The sequence below is a fragment of the Microcaecilia unicolor genome, chromosome 1, assembly GCF_901765095.1.
Source record: "Microcaecilia unicolor chromosome 1, aMicUni1.1, whole genome shotgun sequence".
Classification (NCBI taxonomy): Eukaryota; Metazoa; Chordata; class Amphibia; order Gymnophiona; family Siphonopidae; genus Microcaecilia; species Microcaecilia unicolor.
The window spans coordinates 628,802,784-628,829,003 of NC_044031.1; the positions used below are offsets into that span (position 1 = coordinate 628,802,784).

General features: G+C 45.5%; 2 protein-coding genes across 2 annotated transcripts in view; one reads left to right on the forward strand and one right to left on the reverse strand.

The window, feature by feature from the left end:
* Positions 1-3,426, reverse strand: part of MROH1 (maestro heat like repeat family member 1) — a 491,156-nt gene extending 487,730 nt beyond the window's left edge. Inside the window, exon 1 of the mRNA XM_030220764.1 lies at positions 3,352-3,426. The gene's annotated coding sequence lies outside the window, so the exon portion shown is untranslated. The remainder of the gene's footprint in view (positions 1-3,351) is intronic.
* A 12,550-nt stretch (positions 3,427-15,976) lies between these two features.
* Positions 15,977-26,220, forward strand: part of HSF1 (heat shock transcription factor 1) — a 379,429-nt gene continuing 369,185 nt past the window's right edge. The window contains exon 1 of the mRNA XM_030220795.1: positions 15,977-16,177. Coding sequence (XP_030076655.1) covers positions 16,067-16,177 — 111 coding nt within the window. The 5' untranslated portion in view covers positions 15,977-16,066. The remainder of the gene's footprint in view (positions 16,178-26,220) is intronic.

Here is a 26,220-nt window from a genome sequence, read left to right on the forward strand (position 1 = left end):
AGAGCTGCGTACATCTAGAAGTGCTATAGAAATGATATGTAGTAGTAGTTACAGGGACTGTCTCTTATATGTTTAGTATACAGCAGTGCGCACATCTAGTAGCGCTATAGAAATGGTAAGTATTAGTGGTAGTACAGCACAGACTATCTCTTACATGTTTAGTGTACAACACTGCACATGTCTAGTAGCGCTATGAAAATGCTGAGACGTAGTGGAGCAGGGACTGCCTCTTATATGTTTAGCATACAGCACTAAATTATAAGTAGTAGTAGAGCAGGGACTGTCTCTTACGTTTAGTGTACAGCTCTGCGTACATCTAGTAGAGCTATAGAAATGATTAATAGTAGTAGAGAAGGGACTGTCTCATACGTGTTTAGTGCTGCATATGTCTAGTAGAAATTTTAAGTAGCAGTAGCAGAGCTGCTTACATCTAGTGGCGGTACAGAAATGGTACGTAATAGTAGTAGTAGAGCATGGACTGTCTCTTACATATTTAGTGTACAGTGCTGTGTACGTCTAGTAGAGCTATAAATATGATAAGTAGTAGTAGTAGTTACAGGGACTGTCTCATACGTGTTTAGTGTACAGCGCTGCATATGTCCAGTAGCACTATAGAAATTACAGAGAAATTTAGATTGCTGGTGCATGTGCTAATATAATCGAGACTTGATTTTTGTAATGTTGTTTATATTGGCTGTTCTTTCATTTTGTTAAAACATATTCAACTTGTTCAGAATACAGCCGCTAGGTTAATATTTTCAGCTACAACCTTTTGTTCAGCATCTCTGCTGTTGAAAAACACTTCATTGGTTTCCTATACAGGCTACAGTACGGTTTAAACTTTGTACTCTAGCCTATAAAATCATGTATGGAAACGCCCCAGTATACTTGACTGATTGGGTAATATTTATTTTAAATACAGTTAATAGCAGAACTCGCAATCAAATGCTACTCTGTTTTCCTTCAGAGAAGCAAGTTAAACAACAGCGAGTGTTTGACTCTTCGATACATTATCAGATAGTGTCGGTGTGGAACTCATTACCAATACAGATTTGTGTTTTACTGAATTATTTAATTTTTCAAAAGGAAATTAAAACTTACTTTTTCATCAAATACCTTTCATAATGCAATTATAATATTATAATTATTGTATTTTCTGTAACTTTGATATTTTTTGTACATTCCTGGATTATTGTTATTGTAATCCACATTGAACTATTTTTTTATATTGCAGAATAGCAGAACTGTGTAGCATAGCATAGCACATGAACAGATCCTCAACATGCATCAATGTCTGCATGGCTATAACCCAGCTTAGTGATGTAGTGTCTTCCCCAGAGTCCATAGATGCTCCATGTTCCCTACATAGCTGAAGAACCATTCAAACCAATCATCACCAGCTACATATCTATTGTACTTATTTCATTTATAGCCCACATTTTCCCAATAAAATCGGCTTCAATGTGGCTAACAGATCAGCCCCTATTCACCCCTCCCCCAAAGGTTTCCCAAGTACATACTTTATACCATAACATTTCACATTTCTTTCTCCTGTTACCTTGAATGGCCATTAACCTCTCCTCTTATCCATGCCTCTACACTGGGAGGTCCTCTGTCTTTCCAGTGTTATGCAATCACCCCCTCTGGCTGCAGCCACACACAACAGCAAGGGTTTGTCATGGGGTTTATTTATTGTTAAATACTTAATTAAAATAAACAACAATTATATAACAGCTATATAAAATTACAAGGCACAGAGAAGAAAACAATGGAAATTCCTGGGTTCTATTTAAAATCTGCACAGCCCTGGTTTAGTTACAACGTTTTATTCAGTGGAAGGAAACAACACATGTTCATGCAATAGCTGTTATTTTTCCTTTTTCTCCCAATACAATACAGATTTTCCAGATCATTCTTTGATAATATCTCTCTGCTCATTGGGAAATGTGCAACTCTGATATCTTTAGATTTTGCACAGTGCAATAGGAAATGCATTTGTTTCTCTTTTTTCCAGCATTGCACTACATGCAAAGTTTGACTTCCTGGGGTTTCCAGTTAAGTTTTTGTCTGTTTCAGTGCTGCCAAGTTACCTAGTTACAGTACTGGAAAAACTCTCCCTCCTGGATTTCTGACAACCCTATCCTGATGATGTGTAATACCTGCATCAATTATTTCAACAGATAGAATCAGGGGGTACAAATACTACACTGGTTTAAGAAGGAAGTTAAAAATGTGGATTTGCCTACAGCTAAGTAACTTGACAGTTCTATTCTTTCTATTTCTAATCTGTGGTCACTTATTCTGAATTTGGTGAGGGTCTAACTGTGTTATTATGTGTAAGACCTGGGTCAGGTGTGTGTAGTTTCTATGTAGGGATCTGTGACAGTCCAGCTTATTCTACATTTAGTGAGGGTCTGACTGTGTTTTGTATGTGTGACTGAGTTGAGGTATTCTGCTAGTGTGTAGTTTCTGTACAAGAGTCTATTGCAATCCAACTTACTCTGTATGTGGTGAGTGGTCTTGCTGTGTTTTGTGTCTGTCTGTGTGTGTGTGACTGTCAGTTATTCTGCTAGTGTATAGTTTCCTTGTAGTGAGGGTCTGTCTGTGTGTTGTGCGTGTGACTGAGGTCAGGTATTCTGCTAGTATGTAGTTTCTGTGTAGGGATCTGTAACAGTCCAGCTTGTTCTGTATGTGGTGAGGGTCTGTCTGTGTTTTGTGTGTGTGTGACTCAAGTCAGGTATTCTGTTAGTGTGTAGTTTCTGTGTAAGGATCTGTGAAAGTACAGCTTGTTCTATATTTAGTGAGGGTCTGTCTGTGTTTTGTGGGTGTGTGTGACTGAGGTCAGGTATTCTGCTAGTATATAGTTTCTGCGTAGGGCTCTGTAGTAGTCCAGCTTGTTCTCTATGTGGTGAGAGTCTGTCTGTTTTTTTGTGTATGTGACTGAGGTCAGGTATTCTGCTCTAGTGTATAATTTCTGAGTAGGGATCTATGACAATCCAACTTGTTCTGTGTTTGGATCTGTGCCTTCCTATAGGAAGGGTATCACTGCTCTAGTAGGAACATTTAGATTGGTTACTTTTCATAGGCAGAGTTGTCACTGGGTGTTAATGTTTGCTTGGTGGGGCAGGTTTGTTATGTACTGTTGAGTGTGCTTTTTTTCCAGGGTCTTGTGTGATTTCACAGAAGGCGGCGAAGGAAGGTTTTTTTGTTTGCTTTGGTTTTGGTTTTTTTTTTGCTGTGATTGAAATGACACAAAAAATTGTATATATTTTAAATGTTAAATAGTAAGGCAAAGTCCCTTAATCCTGCTTTGTATATATTTCTGGAGACATATTAGAGGAGATCTCTCACCTGCTTAAGCTCTAACATTTCCTCTTATCACTTTCACCCTCCCAGCCACAGGAGATTAAGCCACAGGAGATTAACTGCAGTTTCTTCATATGTAACTTCCTTATTTTCTATACCCCTGAGCCTCAGCCGTTCCTGATATTAAAGCTTCCTTGGTCTCTATGATCTTGGAGGACTTCCTGTTTTCAATATTCAGATAACTTTATTGCCTTGTTATTAAAGTCATAAACAATTAATGTGGATAAAGCCCTTTATTTTTGTAAATATTTTTTAAATTCAGATTTAGCCCATGCCTTTTTTTTTTAATAGTTCATACATTCTGGTATAGTGGATATATTTTCCCAGAGAGCTCATCATCTGAGCTTGAGGGTTAAATGACCTGCCCAACATCTCAATAGCTGCAGAGGGATTTTAATTGGGATCCTCTGGTTCTTAGCTGGCTTTGCTTGCCATGAGGCTACTCCTCCACTCCTACTGTTAACTGATGTCTCATAATGTGCTTTGCATGTGGCTACAGCTACGGGTAGCATGAAAAATTTTGTTTTGGGTTTTTTGCTGTTGTCTTCTGTTATGTTATTATGGCTCTTCATCGTGTTGATATTATTATGACCAAGAAGGATTAGTTATAAAGGATCATATTCAGTAAATGGTGCCCAAAGTTAGGCACTGTTCTGATCCACACTAAGCTAGGATTCTGTAAAAGGTGCACTGTGCAGAGCAACCTTTATAGAATACTAGTAAAAAAGGCCCGTTTCTCACACAAATTAAGCGGGCGGCAGAAAGGTTATCATGTAATGGCGATTATGTTTTGAAGGGAACCATTAGGAGAAATGTTCTGTCATGATAAGTAATAATTGGGAAAGGTGTATAATCTATATATATAAAACTCACCCTCAACGTTCTATTGGCTTCTGACGTCACTGAAGCCAAGGTTCGTATGTTCGAAGCTCTGAAGCCTCAAAAATCACAGTGTCTGGGCCCCGCCCTCGCGTCAAACGTTATGACGTTGAGGGCGGAGGCGGAGCAATTCACCAACATCGACGACGGGTGGGGGGGGCCACAGGAAAGCCTTGCTAGTGCCCATTTCATTGGCTCCAGAAACGGCCCTTTTTTTTACTAGTGAGTAATATGCTCCAGTGGGTCAGGCAAAAGGCCAGCTCCAACAACCCTGCTGGGTGCTGTGCCCAGTGCCCAGGCAGACACCCACCAACTAGGTGGCTTGATTTTCAGGGGGCAGCCAAGACAGCAGGAAGCAGTGCTGAAAGTGAGGACAGTGGGAGCCCAAAAAGGGAGGACTTGGACAAAGGTTTTCCTGCAGCAAAGCCTGGGTCATACCCACCTGCTCAGGCATGGATTGGGAGACGTGCATCCAGAGGGGCGGGGATGGGGAAGAGAAGGGGAATGGGAAGTAGGCTTGTTAGCCACATAATTGGCTTTCTGTGGTGGTGTATGATGGGGGAGGGGATGAGATTGGGGTGGGGATAAGATGGGGATGGGGTGTGTGTGCAGGGGAGGGTGTGTATATGTGCAGAGAGGGTGGTGGTGGTGGTGGTGGTGGTTGTTGTTGTGTGGTGGGGATGGTAGAGGTGTTGCACACAAATAAATTATATATGTACCTTCACTGAAAATTGTCTGTATGAGTCTTTGTCTGATGCAGACCTCCAGTTGGTGTGCTACTGGGTCAGCAATGCGGGCATGAGGCACAAGGGGAAGCTCCTCATCCTCTGTGTCTGGCAGCTACTGTTGTAGTTGCTGGCCCTCCTGTGGTAGGAGCTGCCTTCTTCAAAGAGCCAGGTTGTGCAGCATGTAGCAGGCCATGAAGATTATGCCTACTTTTTCAGGGCTGTAGAGGAGCTACCCTCCAGAACAATTGAGACATCTAAATCTATTTTTGAGCTGTCCAAAGATATGTTCAGTGATGGTGCGAGTGGTCTTATGTCTCTTGTTTAATCCTCCTCCGCCTCATTTTAGGGGTAGCCTTTGTCATCTGTGGGAGGAAGCAGAATGACAGACATGGGTGTGTACTGGCTGGTATGGTGACCTTGTAGAGGTGGAGTCATGGTTGTGGGTTCTAGGGTGCATCTTGAGGGAGGGAGAATGTGGAAGGTTGGGGGCAAGGGAGCATGGTGTTTCGGAATCCCAGTACTGCTTACCTTGGAGCCAGCCACCGGTGATCTCCCCTCGGTCAAACCTGTGGTAGATTACTGAATGCTGCATAATGTAGGCATCATGGGTGGACCCTGGGTAGCGAGCACACATATCCACAGTCTCCCCTGGGCCCTGGGCATCACACACAATCTTTATATTAATAGAGTGAAATTATTTTCTAATTTTTTAGGTCTCCTCATGTGCCCGGGGGGGGGGAGGGGGAGAGGGTGTCTGAGTGTGACATGTATGCAGTCGATGATGCTTATGACCAGGAGGAAGTGGTCTTGGTCATAAGACCGCTGCTTTTTAACATATATATAAATTACCTAGAGATGGGAGTAACTAGTGAGGTAATTAAATTTGCTGATGACACAAAGTTAATCAAAGTCGTTAAATCGCGGGAGGATTGTGAAAAATTACAAGAGTACCTTACGGAACTGGGCGTCTAAATGGCAGATGACGTTTAATGTGAGCAAGTGCAAAGTGATGCATGTGGGAAAGAGGAACCCGAATTATAGCTACGTCATGCAAGGTTCCACGTTAGGAGTCACGGACTAAGAAAGGGATTTAGGTGTCATCGTTGATGATACATTGAAATCTTCTGCTCAGTGTGCTGCTGCAGCTAAGAAAGCAAATAGAATCTTAGGTATTATTAGGAAAGGAATGTAAAACAAAAATGAGGATGTTATAATGCCTTTGCATCTCTCCATGGGGCGACCGCACCTCGAATATTGTGTTCAATTCTGGTCGCCGCATCTCAAAAAAGATATAGTGGAATTAGAAAAGGTGCAGAGAAGGGCAACAAAAATGATAGCGGGGATGGGACGACTTCCCTATGAGGAAAGGCTAAAGCGGCTAGGGCTCTTTAGCTTGGAGAAAAGGCGGCTGAGGGGAGATATGATAGAGGTCTATAAAATAATGAGTGGAATTGAACGGGTAGATGTGAAGCGTCTGTTTACGCTTTCCAAAAATACTAGGACTAGGGGGCATGCGATGAAGCTACAATATAGTAAATTTAAAACGAAGCTGAGAAATGTTTTCTTCACTCAACGTGTAATTAAACTCTGGAATTAATTGCCAGAGAATGTGGTAAAGGCAGTTAGCTTAGCGGAGTTTAAAAAAAGGTTTGGACAGCTTCCTAAAGGAAAAGTCCATAGACCTTTATTAAATGGACTTGGGGAAAATCCAGTATTTCTGGGATAAGCAGTATAAAATGTTTTGTACTTTTTTGGGAACTTGATAGGTATTTGTGACCTGGATCGGCCACTGTTGGAAACAGGATGCAGGCTTGATGGACCTTTGGTCTTTCCCAGTATGGCAATACTTATGTACTTATGTATGCCACAATCTGGGTTTCTGCCAGGTACTCGTGACCTGGATTGGCCACTGTTGGAAACAGGATACTGGGCTGGATGGACCATTGGTCTGATCCAGTATGGCTATTCTTATGTTCTTATGATACGGATTGTTTTATTTAAATTTATGGTTTTTTTTTAATCTTTCTTTTTTTGTGATTTTTATTTATAGTATTGTTTTAAAGATAAAGAGTACGCAGACTCCATCCATGTCCAGCATTTCTCCTCTCTTCCCTCCCCTCAATCCATGTGCATCTCCTTCCTGACTTCCCTCCCCTCCATCCATCCATGTCCAGCAACTCTCCATTCTCCCCTGCCCTCTCCTCCATCCACCCATATCCAGCAAATTTCCTCTCTCCCCTGCCCCTCCATTCATCCATCCATCCATGTTCAGCAATTCTCTTCTCTCCCCTGCCCTCCCCTCCCCTCAGTCCGTCCAGGAACTCTCCATTCTCCCCTGCCCTCTCATCCACCCATATCCAGCAAATTTCCTCTCTCCCCTGCCCCCATTCATCCATCCATGTCCAGCAATTCTCTTCTCTCCCCTGCCCTCCCCTCCATCCATCCATGTCCAGCAACTCCCCATTCTCCCCTGCCCTCCCCTCCATCCATCCATGTCCAGCAATTCGCTCTCTCCTGCCCTCCCCTCCATCCATCCATCCATGTCCATCAATTCTCCTCTCTCCCCTGCCCTCCCCTCCTGTCCAGTGATCTCTTCTCCCCCTGCCCTCCTCTCCAATTCCAGCCATCTCTTCTCTCCCCCTGCCCTCCCATCCATATCCAGCGATTCTCCCTGCCCTCCCTCAGCTCCCTGACAGCCGTCCTCTCCGTCCCCCCCCCCCCCCCATGTGTGCTTCTCCTTTCCCTCACACAGTTTCCTGCCCTCGCGGAAACAGGAAATGCATCATCGCAGAAGGTGGGACACTGTGTGAGGGAAGGGAGAAGCTGGAGGCGAGCCCGCTGTGTTGTCCTCTTCACTGCCATCACTGTGCCTGAAAGTAAAAGGGTTAAACACGCGCAAGGGGGGGAGAAACGGAGAGGAGGGCTGTCGATCAGGGAGCTGAGGGCGGGAAGGAGTGGAGGGACCGTCCGAGACCTGCCTGGCTGCAGCACTGCTGCACAAGGCAGCCCTGCGATTTGGGGGGGGGGGGGGGCAGCAGCCAGGGGAAGGTCACAGTAGGGCTGGAGAGGCTTAGCCTCCCCAAGCCTCTTATACAGGGCGCCTATGACTGTTCTCCCATCCCATCCACGTCCATCAATTCTCCCCTGCCATGCCGTGCCCTCCCCTTCCCTTCTTCCCTCCCTCCCCTCGATGTCCCACAATTCTCTCCTCTTGACATCATCTCGCCTCCAGCGTTCCCTTTCCCCTCATTGTTCCGCCCTCTGACGTCATTACGTTTTGACGCGAGGGTGGGGCAATGAGTGGGAATGGATGTTACGAACCCAGGCATCCAGACGTAGAATGTTGGAGGTGCAAATTATTATATAGGACTACCTTAACATGCAATTTGCACTTAATTTTGGGCACAAGCAGTTATACCAAATGCTGGTGCACAAATGTAAGTACTCTATAACATGGCGCCTAATTTCTAGGAACATCCATGCCTCTTCTATGGCCATGCCCCCTTTTGAGATGCATTCTATAATATTTAGGCATGCATGTTATAGAATAGGGCATAGGGCAGATCTGTGTGTAAGTCTTAATTACTGCTAATATATTTACTTATTTATGTATTTATTTATTTATTTTGAATTTGCTCACATATCTTTCCGTAGTAGCTCAAGGTGAGTTACATTCAGGCACACTGGGTATTTCTCTGTTCCTGGGGGGCTCTCAATCTAATTACGTTCAAAACATAACCCACCACCACCAAAAAAAAGGGCCCTTAAATAGGACATGATATAAAATTCAAATATATGTAAGGACTGGATAAAGGAATTAAAACAAAGTTTAAAATAAATGTCCTTGATATGTAATACTTGGTAGCAATAATGAAACAGTGATGGAATAGCAAGCAGCCTGAGCCAACAACTGGACAATAATGTCTGTTTTGGTGGCCCTTTACCAGAAGAAAAAAAAATCTCTGCATGAATATAACATGTGCTCGGGTGTCCCTATAACCAGCCCCTCCAAATTACTGCCTAGTTTTTAAAATTCTTCAAGGTGCAACCTCTACATTCCTGATTAACATCTCAGCTATATGTATTGTTCACTCCAGCAGACTAAAGGAACAATTGATCCTAGCCCCACTGTTTCACAGGGGAATACAATCTCAGAAGATCTTTTAACTCGCTTTTCTCAGCGGCAGGGATTGCATCATGGAACTCATTCACTCTGGCTATCAGAGTACAGAATAACTACCTCAGCTTCCAAAATAAGTTAAAAACCTTCTTCTTCTCAAAGACTACTATATAATACTCACCAATAAATTTCAGATTGAACACAGACTATATCAAACCTACAATGTGCTTAAATATTATATCCAACCAATAGAATGTATACACCCAATGTCCTACTTATAAAACTGTAACTGTTATTCTACTGATGCTGTAAACCGCACTGAACCCCAGTCAGGGGATATTAACGGTATATAAGACCTAAATTGAATTGAATTGATTATGATTTATAACAAATTACTAATCTACCTATAAAAAGTTATTCCGTTATTATACTTCCTCTGTGTACATCCGTATGCTGCACAAGCCTTCGTGTTTGAAAATATAAGTGTTGGGAGGGCGGGCTGAATTTTATGTTGTGTCCTCTTTTTTGTCACGGTAAATATGGTAACCCTACTTTTTGTTAACACCGATTATTGATTGTTAGCGCATAATTGTCTAATTACACTCGGATCTGTGATCCAGGCGCAATTTGGGCAACTTCTACAGAATCCAGGGGATAGTGACATTCAGGATAGTCTTTTTTTCAGGCACATTTTGCAAAATCAATGAGTAGGGAAGGGATTTTGGATTTAGTTCATGCATTTTTCTGATGAAGTTCAAGATGAGTTATATTCAAGTACGGTAGGTATTTTTCGGTCCTTAGAGAGCACACAATATAAATGTATACCTGAGGCAATGGAGGATTACAAAGAGCTGCAGTGGGATTTGAACCTTGGTTCTCTACCTGCTGCTCTAACCATTAAGCTACTTGTCCACTCCATGCGTGCCTTTGTTTATAAATGTCCATCTCTGTCTACCCATACTTCTTTCTGATGACCACCTGACCACCCTTAGTATAACTGCTGTTTACATTTAGGATGGCTATTATACAGAATGAGGACAGTTCTAAAGGAAGAAACATATTTCCATATGCAATATATATTTACAGAGATGCCAAGTCTTCCATTTTCAGCAGGAGACTCACACTTTGGCGGGTCATCTCCTGCACTCCCGCCAAAGACAGAGAATCTCCCGCTTAGCGGCTCCAACGGCCAAGCAACATTCCCCCATGGCCCGCAGGCCTAATAACACGCACACACTAGGAATGAAGAGGTGCGTGCTTGTTGACACCAGTGTGCTGCTTCATGCACTGCACATTTAGTGGCAGGCAGAGAAATAGAGGGTCTGTATATGCAAACTGAGCACTGCGAGTCTAGCTCCAAAGCAGGAGCTGCCTCCCCCCCCCCCCCCCATGACACAATTCTCCTGCTGTCTGAGAGGGAAGTTGATTGTTGGTGCTGGCTGAGGTTCATTTGGGGAGGAAACAAGAGGTAAAGTGGACTGGTAGTTGGGATGACTGGGTGGAGCTGGAGTTGTGGCTGAAAGGAGTGGGGTTGGAGGCGCTAGGGGCATGGCTAAAATCTCCCTCTCAGCGAGCCAACCCCTTGGCAGTTCTACATTTATTGAATCTCCGATTGGGGATTACTGAGTTGTGGTAGCCCCTCCTTGGAGTCACTGGGTGGGAGGAGGAACACTGGTGGGTAAGAGAGATTGTTAGGCCTGGCCCCAAGGGGAGTGTTTGTGGGAGAGTGCTGAGGGTAGGGTTACCATATGTCCGGATTTACCCGAACATGTCCTCTTTTTGAGGACATGTCCGGGCAACCGGGCGGGTTTTGCCAATCTGCCCATTTGTCCGGATTTCTGGACAAACGGGCAGGCTGGTGGACAGCCCGCCAGCCTGCCCATTTGCCAGAAATCCGGACAGATTGCTAGCCTCCCCTCCCCTTACTTACTACTGCCCTGGTGGTCGTCTAGTGACTTCTTCCGCCTAGAAATGCCTAGAAATTTATTGTCTGAATTTCTCCCCAAGGATTTTTTTTCCTGCCACAGTGAGATGCAGCCCCTCGTTACAGTATAGTCTTTTGTTTTTCCATGTATTGCTCCATCCTCCTGTGTACCTAAATCCTTCTTGGTGACACCAGGCTTTGAGCCAGTGTCACGCTCCTCACCTGCTGCATGCCCTGCCTGCTCCTTGGTCCCATCGTGGTAGAGGGGAGCGTCGGCCATGCAGGCTGGGCTGACGCTCCAACATCATGCACGCCACCCTGACCGGCATGGCAACGCCAGCGCGGGGCTCTTTGCCCCTGTTCTGGTCGCCCCTGCAGTTTGGATCGCCGGCCATCTTGGCAGCGTCTGCTCTCCTGGAGCAGTGTTCCTCTTCCGGGTGCAGAGCCCGGGAACTCGGGACACGCCTCCAAATGCCCAGATTGCCTTCCCATGTCCGGACTCTGCTTCCTCTTGCTGGCTGACCCATCGGGCTCTCCCTGGCCAGCTGACTCCAGTCTTCCTGCCCTTGCCAGCTGTATCTTGTCTCACTAAGGGAGGGGGCTATTTAAGGAGCAAGCCTTCCCCACTTGCTTTGCTTCGGCTTCTACTTAGGTAGATTGGACTGTGCTCCTGTGTGGCTTTCTCTACTGCTTGCTGACTGACCTGATCTGACCTCGGCTGGGACCCTGACTACTCTTTGCTTGCTGCCTGACCTGACCTTTGCTGGAATCCTGACTACTCTCTGCTTGCTGCCTGACCTGACCTCTGCTGGAATCCCGACTACTCTCTGCTTGCTGCCTGACCTGACCTCTGCTGATATCCCGACTACTCTCTGCTTGCTGATTGACCTGACTTCTGCTGGTATCCTGACTACTCTCTGCTTGCTGCTTGACCTGACCGCTGCTGGTATCCCGACTACTCTCTGTTTGCTGCCTGACCTGACCTCTGCTGGGACCCTGACTACTCTTTGCTTGCTGCCTGACCTGACCTCTGCTGGAATCCCGACTACTCTCTGCTTGCTGCCTGACCTGACCTCTGCTGGAATCCTGAACACTACCTGCTTGCTGTGTGACCTATTACCAGTACCCAGACTCCTCTCTGTTGGCTTGCCTGCCTTGGCTCGCTACTTGAACTCTGATCTCTCTCCACCTGCTGTCAGCTACCATCCGGCCCCTGTTCATATCCTGAAGCCCTGTCGGCTGCCTGCATCTGGGGGCTCAACCTTCGGGGAATGGCAGCCATTAAAGGTGAAGTGCTGAGGTTGTTCAGCCGCCCTACAGAGCGCAGGTACGAATCTTCACCCCGGTGCTCCATCTGGGCACAAGGACTCACGACTGTGACAGCCAGCTATTGAAATTCTCAGTACTTTGCAATCTTTTCTCTCCCTTTCCAAAGGTAGGTAGTACTCAGTGGTGTGCTGGAGCCGGCTCGCACCGGCTCGCAAGAGTCGGTTGTTAATATTTCTACCGACTTGCGAGCTGGTTGTTAAATATCGCAAGCCAGGTCTGGCTCTCCTCCCTCCCTCCAGATCCGGTCTCTCACCGACTCCTTGTTCTTCTAATTCTTCGGTGCAGACAGTCTTGCCTGCCCGCTGCCGATTCGCGCTTTAAAAATGGCCACCGAGACTTCCAGAGGCGGCCTCACAAGACTTCTGCTGAAGTCTCAGCGGCCATTTTGAAACATGAATCGGCAACGGGGGAGAGTCAGCGCTGGCAGCGTGCCTGCCCTGAAGAATTAGAAGGACAAGGAGTCGGTGAGGGACCGGATCCGGAGGGAGGAGAATTAGCTGACAACTCGGGAGGAGGTGGCAGGGGAGAGAAGAGAGTCACTGGGCATGGGTAGAGGGAGGGGAGAGAAGGGTTGCTGGGTATGGGTGCATGCAGGGCAGGGGAGAGGAGGGTCACTGCTGGACATGGGTGGATGAAGGGCAGGGGAAAGGAGGGTCACTGGGTATGGGTGCATGCAGGGCAGGGGAGAGGAGGGTCACTGCTGGACATGGGTGGATGGAGGGCAGGGGAAAGGAGGGTCACTGGGTATGGGTGCATGCAGGGCAGGGGAGATGAGGGTCACTGCTGGACATGGGTGGATGGAGGGCAGGGGAGAGGAGGGTCACTGCTGGACGTGGGTGGATGGAGGGTCACTGAGTATGGGTGGGTGCATGCAGGGCAGGGGAGAGGAGGGTCACTGGGTATGGGTGCATGCAGGGCAGGGGGAGAGAAGGGTTGCTGGACATGGGTGGATGGAGGGCAGGGGGAGAGAAGGGTCACTGGACATGGGTGGATGGAGGGCAGGGGAGAGGAGGGGAGAGAGAAGAAATGCTGGACATGGATGGAGGGGAGGGAAGAGTGAGGAAGGAGATGAGTTGAGGGGAAAAGATGAGAGGAGAAAAAATGCACATGGATGAAGAAAATAGGCAGAAGCTGAGGACCAGAAATGAAGAAGAAAGGAGGAAAGGAAAGAAATAAATGGAAAGGAAGCCCTGGAAACGGAGTTAAGAAGACAGATAGCAGCAGAATCGGATACTGGGCCAGCATGATCAGAAAAACAGTCACCAGACAACAAAGGTCGAAAAAAAATGTTATTGTCATTATATGTTCACTTTGAGAATCAGGTGCTCAACATTATATTTATTTACTTATTTATGGCATTTTATTGCACATTAAAGATGAATTAGATTGGAACCTGGGATCATTTAATTTTGTTTTCCTGGAGGAATGCATTGCCACCCCCCCCCCCCCCGGCTCTCTCCCCAGCTATAGCCAGCTCTGCAATTTGGGGGGGGGGGCACAGAGGGGGACCGGGGAGAGAGCCTGTTGTTAAACATTTACCAGCACACCACTGGTAGTATTTCAGAGAAAGCTATTGTTTGTATCAAAGGTTTTAACCCCTCTCCCAGCTCCTGAAAAGCTCTCTGCGCGGCAAGTGGGGTATTACTGGACAAGTCATTTGTTCCCAGGTGGATTACAACATCACAGTGCTGTAATTGAGCAAAAGAATTCTGTAGGGGCAACACTTGTGAGGGCGGATGCTTCTGTGTCACATAGCGAAGTCTGCCTGAGCCTACTGTGAACCATCTATTCTTAGGTGGTTTTATCCTTTGAGGCAGTGGTGAGAAGTTGGTATGATTCTGTGCAGTCCTAGCAGCTGCTTTAAGATGAACCCATCAGGAAACAGGATATTCTCACTGACATTTGGCCATGTATTACTGTATTCTATAGAACAGTGTAGAAAAAATGAGCAAAAAAATACAGTTTATAAGTGCTGTTTATACCAGCTACAATAATTTTTAAGCTGTTTTAGTGATAATCAATTTTTATTTCGTGATATTTATACCTACACTAGTAAAAAAGGCCTGTTTCTGACAGAAATGAAACAGATGCTAGCAAGGTTTTCCTCGGAGTGTGTATGTTTGAGAGAGAGTGTGTGTGTGAGAGATGGAGTGTGTGTGTGTCAGAGAGAGAATGAGAGACAGACAGACAGACAGACAGACAGACAGACAGACAGAGTGTGTGTGTGTTTGTGTGAGAGTGTGTCAGAGAGAGTGTATGTGTGAGACAGTGAGTAAGTGTGTGCCCCCCCTCTCGCAGGTCTCCCACCCCCCTCTCGCAGGGCTCCCTCCCCACCCCCACCTCTCTGGTCTCAGGACTCCCTCCCCACCTCCCTCTCCCCTGCCCCCCCTGCAGCCACCCATGTCCAGTGACCCTCCCCTCCTCCTCCCCCCTGCCCCCCCTCCAGCCATCCATGTCCAGCGACCCTCCCCTTCCCCCCTGCGCATCAAACCCCCTCGCCACCCGCAGCTGCCACTGGTAACGCTGTCTGGCCGCTGCTGCTTCTCCTGTTGAGCAGCAGCGGCTGCTACAAAAAGAAAAAAAGCAATAAATGTTATAAAACATCAAGTGCGGCACCTCAGACAGCCATCAGACATTGGCTGTCGGCTCTGCAGCCGCTCCTCCTCTCGCCTCTCACCATCGCTGCGCTCCTACGGGGTCTTACTCCAGGGGCAGTGACGTGGCTTTTTTTTGTAGCGGCCGCTGCTGCTCAACAGGAGAAGCAGCAACGGCCGGACAGCGTTACCAGTGGCAGCTGCGGGTGGCGAAGGGGTTGATGTGCTGGGGGGGGGGGGGGTTTGATGTGCCGGGTGGGGGGGGGGGGCTTGGGTGATGCGCAAAGGGGGGGGGGAGTTTGTCTGCTGAATGTCTGTGGTGCTGCGCTTGTCATTTTTTGATGCGCTGCTCACAGCTGATTCCCAGGCAGGGGGAGGAGTAGGGAAACACTACTACTACTGCTACTACTAGGAGGAGCAAGTTGCTCCGCCTGTTTCCCTACTCCTCCCCCTGCCTTGGAATCAGCTGTGAGTGATGTCAGCCTGGCTGCAGCCTAGCTCAGCAACTCCAGGAGCCACGGACACAGGCAGTCACACATTAGAACGTTGGTGGTGAGAATTATTATATAGGATCACATGGGAAGCTTTAAACGAAATAAAAAAGCTGTCAAATAAGCAAAAAAAAAAAAAATATATATATATATATATTGTCCTCCATCTTTTAAGGCACTGCCTATCCAACCAGAGCAGCTTTATACTTTTTACAGATGGACTACACATAGGCAGTCCCTTATTTCTAATAATGTTTTGCTATTGTTTTCAATAGTTTGCTATTGTTTTGGGTGAGCGAAAATGGCGGCAAGCTCCGCCTACTGGCATCAGCCCATATAATGGGCTAGATAGGCTCACCGCGTCTTCTGTTCTCAATCAAACCTCCATGGGGGCGACTTATGTCGTCTCCATGACAACCGGCGTTATACATCCGGGCACTCAGAGACCCGGGCATGGAGATATTCCCGGCAGGCCGCGCGCCGCTGTGCAACCGGGTCTCTGTCTGGCTGCGCGCGCACTTTGGGCTGTTGTGGAGCTGAAGAGACGTCACAAGATGGCGGCGGCCATGAGGAGTTGAGTTGTGCGGCCTGCGCAGTGCCCCAGGCCCCAAGGAGACGCGAGCGAGGACCCAGCCATGGCCATGGAGGTCCACGGGGTGGGCGTTTGTAATGTACCCACCTTTATCACCAAGCTGTGGACGCTGGTGGAGGATCCAGAGACGGATGCGCTGATTTGCTGGAGTCCGGTGAGAGGCGCGGGGCCGAATCCGGGGCCAGGATATGAGTCTGGGGATAGCGCAGGGGCCGGGGGTGCTAGAGCTATCGGAGTAGGGGAGGTACCGCAGCGAGTAGAGCAGCGGGTGTTAGTGCTGTGGGAGCAGAGATACCACGGGATCCTGGAGTGTTAGTGTTGTTGGGGGAGGGTCTGCAGTGGATGGGATAGTGTGATCCGAGGGGAGCAAGAAGTTATAATTAATTTAATCTTTCCACTTGATTACGAGTTATAGTGTTAAGGTATTTCAAGCAGGAACGAGTAGAGACCCAGTGTTTAGAGACTTAAAATTAGAGGAGGGGGATGTTATGGAGATGCTTGTAGCCATCAGGTGACATTGAGGCTATGTGTGATGTGTAAACATTATGCTGCTTTTCTCTTATTGCTATAGCAGAAAGGCACTAGTTATTTCTTCCCACACTGTAACTGCAAGGATGGATAGAAACAAACAAACAAACAAACTAGTCTATACCTGTTGCCACCTCTGTGTTCTAGGTGAAGGAACAGGTTGAGTTTCTGAATGCTGTTGGATGCAAAGTTAACCTAATGTACCTGAATGTAACTCACCTTGACCTATTATTGAAAAAGGTGTGAGCAAAATCCAAATAAACTAACCATGCAAGAACAGGTGGATCATATTATGTGGTCTTTGTTCTTGCAGTTAAATATATTGTGTAGATTGAAATCAGTGTTTTCTTATGACTGTAGGACTGTTGTACAGTGTTAATTAGATTATTGTAATACACTGTACTTGGGCCTTTCTGCTGTGAGGTGTTGGGTGTGTTACAATGCAGCAGCCAGGATGGTTGCTGGTGTTTCTATGACTCCCATTCTGAGACAATTACATTGGTTACGGTAGCCAGTAAGGTGAAATTTAATGTGTTGACTCTCATTCACCAGGTTTTATATGCCATGACTCCTAGGTAAGCCAACACCTGGGATAAATACCATCTGGTATGCACTTGACTGAAGGTGCTAACAAATTGGACATTTCAGTAGGTAGGCTGCTATGAAATCATTTGCCAGATCATTGACATCTTTGTGAGAATTTGAAGCGGGTTAAGAAGCATTTGAAGATATACTTATTTATTTTGATTGAAGTGGCCTGAGCAGTATTGAGTACAGGAGTGCGGTAGTATACTTTTTTGTATTTTTTGTGTGTATTTGTATAGATTGTTTTTTTGTTGTTGTATTCCACCTAGGTGTAAGCAGATGAAAAATATATGAAATTAGTAAATAATCCTGAGTCTACAACCTTAGAGCTGCAATATGGTGATTCCTACTTCTGGAATTTCCTTTCTCTCAAAAAGGTTCACCTCATGTGTTATTTTTAACTTTTAAGGTATTTGAATATTTTATTGTGTTTGCACATCCTTTCTCTAGGTTCTGTTTATTTATTTATTGCATTCTAATGCATGATTGTCCAATTTAGGCCCATGGAATAATGTTACTATTTAGGTTGGCCATTGTTGGAAACAGGATAGTGGGCTAGGTGGACCATTGGTCTGACCCAGTATGGCTATTTTTATGTTCTTAATTGTCAGGTTTTCAGGATTTCCTCAGTGAATGTGCATGATATCTATTGGATGCAAACCTTAGTGGAGGAGTAGCCTAGTGGTTAGTGCAGTGGACTTTGATCATGCGGAACTGAGTTCGATTCCCACTGCAGCTCCTTGTGACTCTGAGCAAGTCACTTAACCCTCCATTGCCCCTGGTACAAAATAAGTACCTGAATATATATGTAAACCGCTTTGAATGCAGTTGCAAAAACCTCAGAAAGGCGGTATATGAAGTCCCATTTCCCTTCCCTTAAAAAAACCACAAAATTATTTTGGGGAGCTTTCATAAAGTTCAAAATCGCATTGCTCTTACTTAGAAAATAATTACACCGCAACCCTCAGTGGTGACACTCACTAATTCATATCTTATTTTAGTTAGAATTACGCACCCACCTCATCGGGATGCAATGAATTTACTTTACTACGATTTTTAAATACTTGTCTTCTAATATATGCACTTTATAGCAAAAATATTTATTTAAACATATTTTATTTATTTGTTGCATTTGTATCCCACATTATCCCACCTCTTTGCAGGCTCAATGTGGCTTACAATACATCATGAATAATGGTAATGCATAAGGAATTATACATTTAGTAATAGCAGAAGTGTTTTGGTACATGATAGTAAAAAGACATGGTAATATTATAACAAGCAAACATAATAAGAGAGATATAGGAGGAGTAGAAGAATTAAGGAAAGTGTGCATTTAGTGATAACAAAAGGTTTTTGGGTAACATGAAACTGAGAAGAAAGATGAGTAACATGATGCTGAGAAAGAAGATGGTAGTAGTTTGACAACCAAATAAGGTTGGGGCATTTCTGAATATGTGTATAGCGTTCATGTTTGTTGATCATTTTTGTATGTCTTGTTGAAGAGGTGGGTTTTCAGTAGACTTCGGAAGTTAACTTGTTCATAGGTCGTTTTTAGGTTTCGCAGCAGCACATTCCAGAATTGTGTACTCAGGTAGGAAAATGTTGATGCATGCATAAGTTTGTATTTGAGACCTTTACAAATTGGGAAGTGAAGATCAAGGAATGTACGGGATGACTTTTTAGCATTCCTGGGTGGTAAGTCTATCAGATCTGACATGTAGGCTGGTGCTTCTCTGTGAATGATTTTGTGAACTAAGGTGCAAATTTTGAACATGATACGTTCTTTGAGTGGTAGCCAGTGCAATTTTTCTCGTAAAGGTTTGGCGTTTTCGTATTTTGTTTTACCGAATATGAGTCTAGCTGCCGTGTTCTGGGCTGTCTGAAGTTTCTTGATTATTTGTTCTTTGCAGCCAGCGTAGAGTGCATTGCAGTAGTCTAGATGACTAAGTATCATTGATTGTGCTAGGTTGCGGAAGACAGATATTGTGATAAATATTTAAATTGTGGTACTCAATCCAGAACAAATTATTATTTTTTGTATTTGCATGAAGTCTTTATTGACAAGTAATACAATGTCCAACAGACCAATACAGAGTGAACCTCACATTACGGTTCATGGTATCTTAACACAAATCATTTGTAACAAGCTGGTAATCACAAACACATCAAGCTTCCCATTGCTAGCACTTTGGGTCCGATATAATCCACTGGTGTGCCGCTGTGCCTGAACAAACATATAACCTTCCAGAACTTCAGTCTTTATAAATTTTCACATTTGTTGAACATGACCTATTTCCCCTAACCCGCCCTCAATCAAACCTCCCCCTCCCCTCCCCCCCCCCCCCCCCCCCCCCCCCCCCCCCCCCCCCCAGCAGGACTCGCACTACTCTAACCCAAAACATCATCGTGGTTGTGCATGACAAATAAAGGGATTCCATATAGAGTGCCACTTAGTTGTTTGGTTGCACCTCTCAGCCACTAGCCTTTCCATCTCACAAACGTACCCCAATTTTTGGAGCCATCTGGCTAGCGGTGGAACTATAGGTTGTTTCCAGCAGGCGGCTATGACAATTCTAGCTGCACATGTAGCATAACGCATCAAAGTTTGTTGGGTAGTGGAGAAGCCCGCTACTTTAGCAGAAAATAAGAAGATGGTTGGGTGCCACGGAATCAGGTCTCCCAATCACGCCTGCAGTCTGCTGGGGATCGCTTTCCAAAAAGCCCTGATCTTCCCACAGTTCCACCATATATGCCCCATGGAACCACAACCCCTCCAACACAGCCCCGACAGCGCCGGGTAAATGCGCCTGAGGCGCTCAGGTGACATGTGCCACCTAAACAGCACTTTAATGGCATTCTCTCTAAAAGGTACGTAAGACGACACCCCCGCCGCGGCCCTCTCCAAACTCTCCCAAGCCTCCTCCTCCAGTTCCATACCCAGCTCCCTCTGCCAACTCCTCCTATGAAGGGTATAACGAGGTGTTTGCTTATTAATAATTTGATATAGGCGTGATATCATCCCCCTAGTCATGGCTGGTCCCTCACAGATTTGCTCAATGATTGTTTGTTCCCTTTTCATCACTTCCTGGACTGCCCGTGTCTTAAGAAAATGAGACAAAATTGTAGGTAGGCATACTCATCATTCCCCATGGTCGGGAATTTCTCCTGAGCTTCTAGATATGACATAAATGACTCCCCCTCATACAGTTGTCCCCACATTCGCAAACCTCCCTCATACCATCTGGTAAATGCTCCGCGTTCCGTCCCCGGGTAAAACATTGGGTTATATGCTATAGGAGACAGACCAGACAATGTGCATTGGCGATGTGGAAAAAGAGTATCCCAGTTAGATAACGTAATACAGATAGACGGACAAAGGCCCTCGCACAAGGACCTAAGGGCTCTCGGAAGCCACATAATCGCCCCCAAGAGCCGAACTGTTCACCCACTGTCGGTCGGGGTAGTCCTGGAACCGTTCTACGGCCACACGTGCCTGCACTGCCCGATAATACCAAGCCAAATTGGGGACCCCGAGCCCTCCCCTGTTCCTATCCTGGTACAGAAAGGCCCGCGCTAACCGCGGGCGTTTGCCTGCCCAAATAAAATGCACAGTACGGTCTTGTACTGCAGCTAAAAATTTACGGGGCATCTTGATCGGAAGTGCCTGGAATAAGTATAGCAAGCGCGGCAGGATATTCATCTTAACTGCAGCTATACGGCCAAACCAGGAAAGCTCAAGGTCACCCCACCTGTCCATATCTTCAGTGAGTGCCCGGGCCAGTCCCTTGTAGTTTTCTGCGAAAAGTTCTGAGAGTTTAGCCGTTATGTTCACCCCCAGGTAACGCAAGCCCTTACTAGCCCACCTAAAGGCGTACAAGGACTTTAGTGCTTCCGCTTCTTCCTCAGGGAGTGTCACATTTAGGGCTTCGGATTTCGACATATTCGCTTGAAACCCTGACACTGCTGAATATTCTTCAGCATCCCGCAGGAGCCCCGAGAAGGTGGTCAGAGGACGGGTGACAAATAACAGCACATCATCTGCAAATAAGGACAACTTGTGTTCTCTCCCCGCTATAATAATGCCAGTGATCCCCGGATTGTTCTGACCCTGGAAGCAAAAGGTTCCATAACCATGGCAACCAACAGCGGAGAGAGAGGGCATCCCTGCCTGGTGCCTCTATGTAAGGTGAACATGTCGGAATTACCCTGTTCACTCTAATACATGCTTTAGGCGAGCTATAAAATGCTTGAATCCACCCACGAATCCGTGGCCCTATCCTAAAGGTCTCCATCACTTTATACATGAATGGCCAATGCACCCTGTCAAAGGCCTTTTCGGCATCTAGACTGAGGAGACACATAGGCCTTCTCATTCTGATAGCCAGGTACATTAAATCGACTACGCGTATCGTGTTATCCATTGCTTTCCTGTAGGGAACAAAGCCCACCTGGTCAGGATGGATAATCGCCGGGAGCAGCGGGCCCAGCCTGTTGGCCAAGACTTTAGCTATTATCTTAACATCCGCGTTCAGTACCGATATGGGGTGGTAAGAGCTACATTCCTTCTGGTCTTTATCCGGCTTAGGAAGCACCGCTATCCATGCCTCCAGCATTGAGGCCGGCAGAGACTTCCCTGCCCTATTTGGTTAAACAAGTCAGCCAGAAGTGGGGCCAATTCAGGGGCAAAGTTCTTGTAAAAGTCATTAGGGAGCCCATCCAAGCCAGGGGAGTTACTAGATGGCAAATGCTGGATAGCTTTTTGGATTTCAACTGGAGTGACTGGCTCCTCGAGGGTTGCCCGCTGTTGATTTGTCAGGGAGGCAAGGTCACTCTCTGCTAAGTATTCTGCAATGGATTCAGCTGATGGGTTGATCTCTCCGGCGTATAACTCCTGATAAAATTTGCAAAAACGCCGCTGTATAGCTTCCGAAGTATTCAGCGTATCTCCCCTCCCCCCTCTGATGTGGGTTACTGCTCTCTCCACTTGTTGCCTGCGCAGCCTTATGGCCAGGAGGCGGCCTGCCTTATTTGTAAATTCGTATGAACGTACCTTCGTTCTTGAGTGGAGCTGGCTTAAGTGCTCTGAATAAATAGAGTCCAGCTGGAGTCGCTGGGCTCGCAGTTCTTCCAGGATTGTCTGAGACCCACCCGCCTTATGTTGCGCCTCTAAAATCTGGATCCTGTCCAAGCAGTGGGCCAGTTGATTCCTACGGATCCTAGCACGCTTGCTAGCTATTTGTAAAAAGTAGCCTCTAGACACTGCTTTCATAGCATTCAACACTACACTAAGGGGGGGGGGGGCGACTCCATGTTAAGCTCCAAGTACTCTTTTAACACTTTCCTTCATCCCTCAACGACCTCCCCCTCTTGTAATACGCTCGCATTGAGAGTCCATCTCTGATCCTTGATCTCCGCTTTGATAGTTGGCAGTGTAACCCACACCGGTGCACTTGGGCCCCGTTCTGACAGTGCTACATCAAGAAAGATATAATCGATACGTGAGTATGAGGCGTGCACTGCAGAAAAGTATGTGTAGTCCCTCACATGCTCATGAGTCAGTCGCCACACGTCCAAAGTCCCCAAAGAGTATGCTAGGGAGCCCAAGGCCAAAGAATCCCTGTTCACTGATTGCTGGGTTACCCCAGACCGATCTAACACCGGGTCCATAACTCCATTAAAGTCACCCCCCAGGATTATAGATCCCTGTGCGAAAGTAACTAGGAGGTGCTTCACCCTGGAATAGAAAGCCCCTTGTTGGTCATTTGGTGCATAAATTGAAGCTAAGGTTAGGTCTACTTGATCTATAACTATGTGTAGGAACAAAAAACCCCCACCCGGGTCCCGTTTGATCTTCACTATATGGGTTGATTCTGACTTATGGAACAACACCGCCACCCCTCGTTTCTTGGAACCTTCAGTGGAGGAGGCAAAAAAGGCCCTGGGATAGTTAGGATGGGAGAGAAGTGTCTCATGCCTTCGGCGAAGGTGCATCTCCTGCAACAGAACTATATGTGACTTCAACTGCTGGAACTCCTTAAATAATTTCTGCCTCTTTTGAGGCATATTCAACCCTTTTATGTTGTATGATAAAATCTTTAAGTCCGCACTCATGTCTAAGTAACAAAACTGCTTATGGCGAGCCTTTCAAGACAGCCCACTTCCTGCAACTGCACCCCCCAAGACCTATAGTGTGCGAGTCCATTCCTTCCCTCCCTACTAATCCAGAACAAATTATAAAAAAAACTCCAAACTGCTCAAAATACAGCAGCCAGGCTTATATTTGGAAAAGTGAGATTCAAAAGCGCCAAACCCCTACGAGAAAAACTGCACTGGCTCCCAATCAACGTATTGCGTTCAAAATCTGCACCCTGGTTCATAAAATCATCTATGGTGAAGTCCCGGGATACATGACATACCTCATAGACCTACCAACCAGAAATACAACAAGATCAACACAAAGATATCTAAATCTCCACTACCCAAGCTGCAAGGGCCTCAAATACAAATCAACCTATGCATAGAGCTTCTCCTATATAAACACACAACTATGGAACGCATTACCAAACGCCGTGAAAGCAACATGTGAACACCTAAACTTCCAGAAACTACTAAAAACTAATTGTTAAAAAAGGCATACCCTAACGATCCAACTTAAGTGTTCTAACTCCGCAACACAACGTAACCAAAGCTCGTGCAGGACATAACTCTTCCTCCCTACGATTATCCAATGTGTCTGTCACACATGAACTGTACTCTACCACAACATCACTCTGTATTTGTTCATACCGATATTGGTGATCGCCTGTATGGTAACATGTAAGCCACATTGAGCCTGCAAATATGTGGGATATAAATGTAATAAATAATAAACCCGACCTGCTGAAGTGGACACCTCTGTTCCAATGGGTCTGCTCCAAGACTGAAGATGTCTGTGGGACTGGAGAGTGGCTGGTGTTGAAGGTGGTAGTGGGAAGAAGTTGAAAATGAGTTGCCTGTTCTACTTCATTGGTGAAGACTATTTTGAAGGAAAGAATAGTGAAGCATTTAGAATTGGGCAGGTGGCATGATCTCAGAGCAGATTGTGTCAGATTAATATGTTTGATTTTTTTGATTGGTGACTAGAGAATTAGATCTATTGCAGGTGCTGGATGTTATTAGATTTAAAACAACACAAAATGTGAAACATTACCAAGTAAATTTCTCCTGGCTCCTCCCTAGAACAAGCTACCCTTGAATGTATTTTTGTTGTGTCATATATCCCAAGGAATCTTGAGTTTAATGTGGCTTTACAATAATAGCAGTGGAAGGAAATAGAATAGTACCAGAGGATTAAGTAATTGAGTTGAAAAATTGGGAGGATAATAAGGATATAGAAGAGAAAGTTGACTACGTTTGTCAGCAAAGACCAATCATTATAACAATGAGAAAGGAGATAGTAACAACAGTATGTTAGAGATTATTATTAGTTATAAGCACCATACAATATAAGGTAGTGCAAGTATTATAGTTATTGTCACAATACAGTTGAAGTAGTCAAAGAATCGATCTAATGTAAACAGAAGTTACATTATGTATATACTTCATATAAGTTGACACTGTATAGGGATTAAGTAGAGTTTTTCTGTTGACAAGAATTTGTTAGAGGTGTGATTTCAGAGATGTACTTATATTGATGTTTAATTGACTTTGGTAGCAAATTCTACTATTTCATGCCCAAGTAGGTGAAATTCCGTTGCTAGAACAGATTTATAAACAATCTTTCTGCAATTGCTATTTGGGCACTCGGTCTCTGAAAGGTTCGCCATCACTGCTCCAGGGTATACATGTTCGGGTCCACAAGTCTCTTTTCATACGTCTTGTAACGCAAATCCCATACCATTCTTGTATCTTTTCTTTGCACTGCTTCAATTCTTTTTACATCCTTCGCAAGATACGGCCTCCAGAATTGAACACAATACTCCAGGTGGGGCCTCACCAACGTCTTATACAGGGGCATTAAAACCTCTTTTCTTCTGCTGGTCACTCCCCTCTCTATACAGCCTAGCAACTTTCTACTTACGGCCACCGCCTTGTCACACTGTTTTGTCGCCGTCAGATCCTCAGATACTATCACCCCCTAGATCCCTCTCCCCGTCGGTACCTATCAGACTCTCTCCGCCTAACACATACGTCTCCTGTGGATTTCTACTCCCTAAGTGCATCACTTTGCATTTCTTCGCATTGAATTTTAATTGCCAAACCTTAGACCATTCTTCTAGCTTCCACAGATCCTTTTTCATTTTTTCCACTCCCGGGTGTCTACTCTGTTACAAATCTTAGTATCATCCGCAAAAAGGCAAACTTTACCTTCTAACCCTTCAGCAATGTCACTCACAAATATATTGAACAGAATCGGTCCCAGCACTGATCCCTGAGGCACTCCACTACTCACCTTTCCCTTATCCGAGTGAATTCCATTTACCACCACCCTCTGGCGTCTTTCCGTCAACCAGTTCCTAATCCAGTTCACCACTTCGGGTCCTACCTTCAGCCCCTCCGGTTTGTTCAAGAGTCTCCTGTGGGGAAAGAGTAATCCAAATCATAGCATGATAGGGTCTACCTTGGGGGTCAGCATTCAAGAAAAAGATCTTGTTGTCGTTGTAGATAATATGCTACAATCTTCTGCTCAGTGTGTGATGGCGGCCAAAAAAGCAAATAGAATGCTAGGAATTATTAGGAAAGGGATGGTGAATAAGACCGAAAATACTATAATGCCTCTGTATCGCTCCACGGTGTGACCGCACCTTGAGTATTGCGTTCAGTTCTGTTCACTGTATCTCAAAAAAGATATAGCAGATTTAGAAAATGTTCAAAGAAGAACTGCCAAAACGATAAAATGGATGAAACTCCTCTTGTATGAGGAAAGGCTATAGAGGTTAGGGCTCTTCAGCTTGGAAGAGAGATGGATGAGGGGAACTATGATTAAGGCCTACAAAATCCTGAGTGGTGTAGAATGAGTAGCAGTGAATCAATTTTTTACTCGTTCCAAAAGTACAAAGACTAGGGGATGCTTAAGGAAGTTACATGGAAATACTTTTAAAA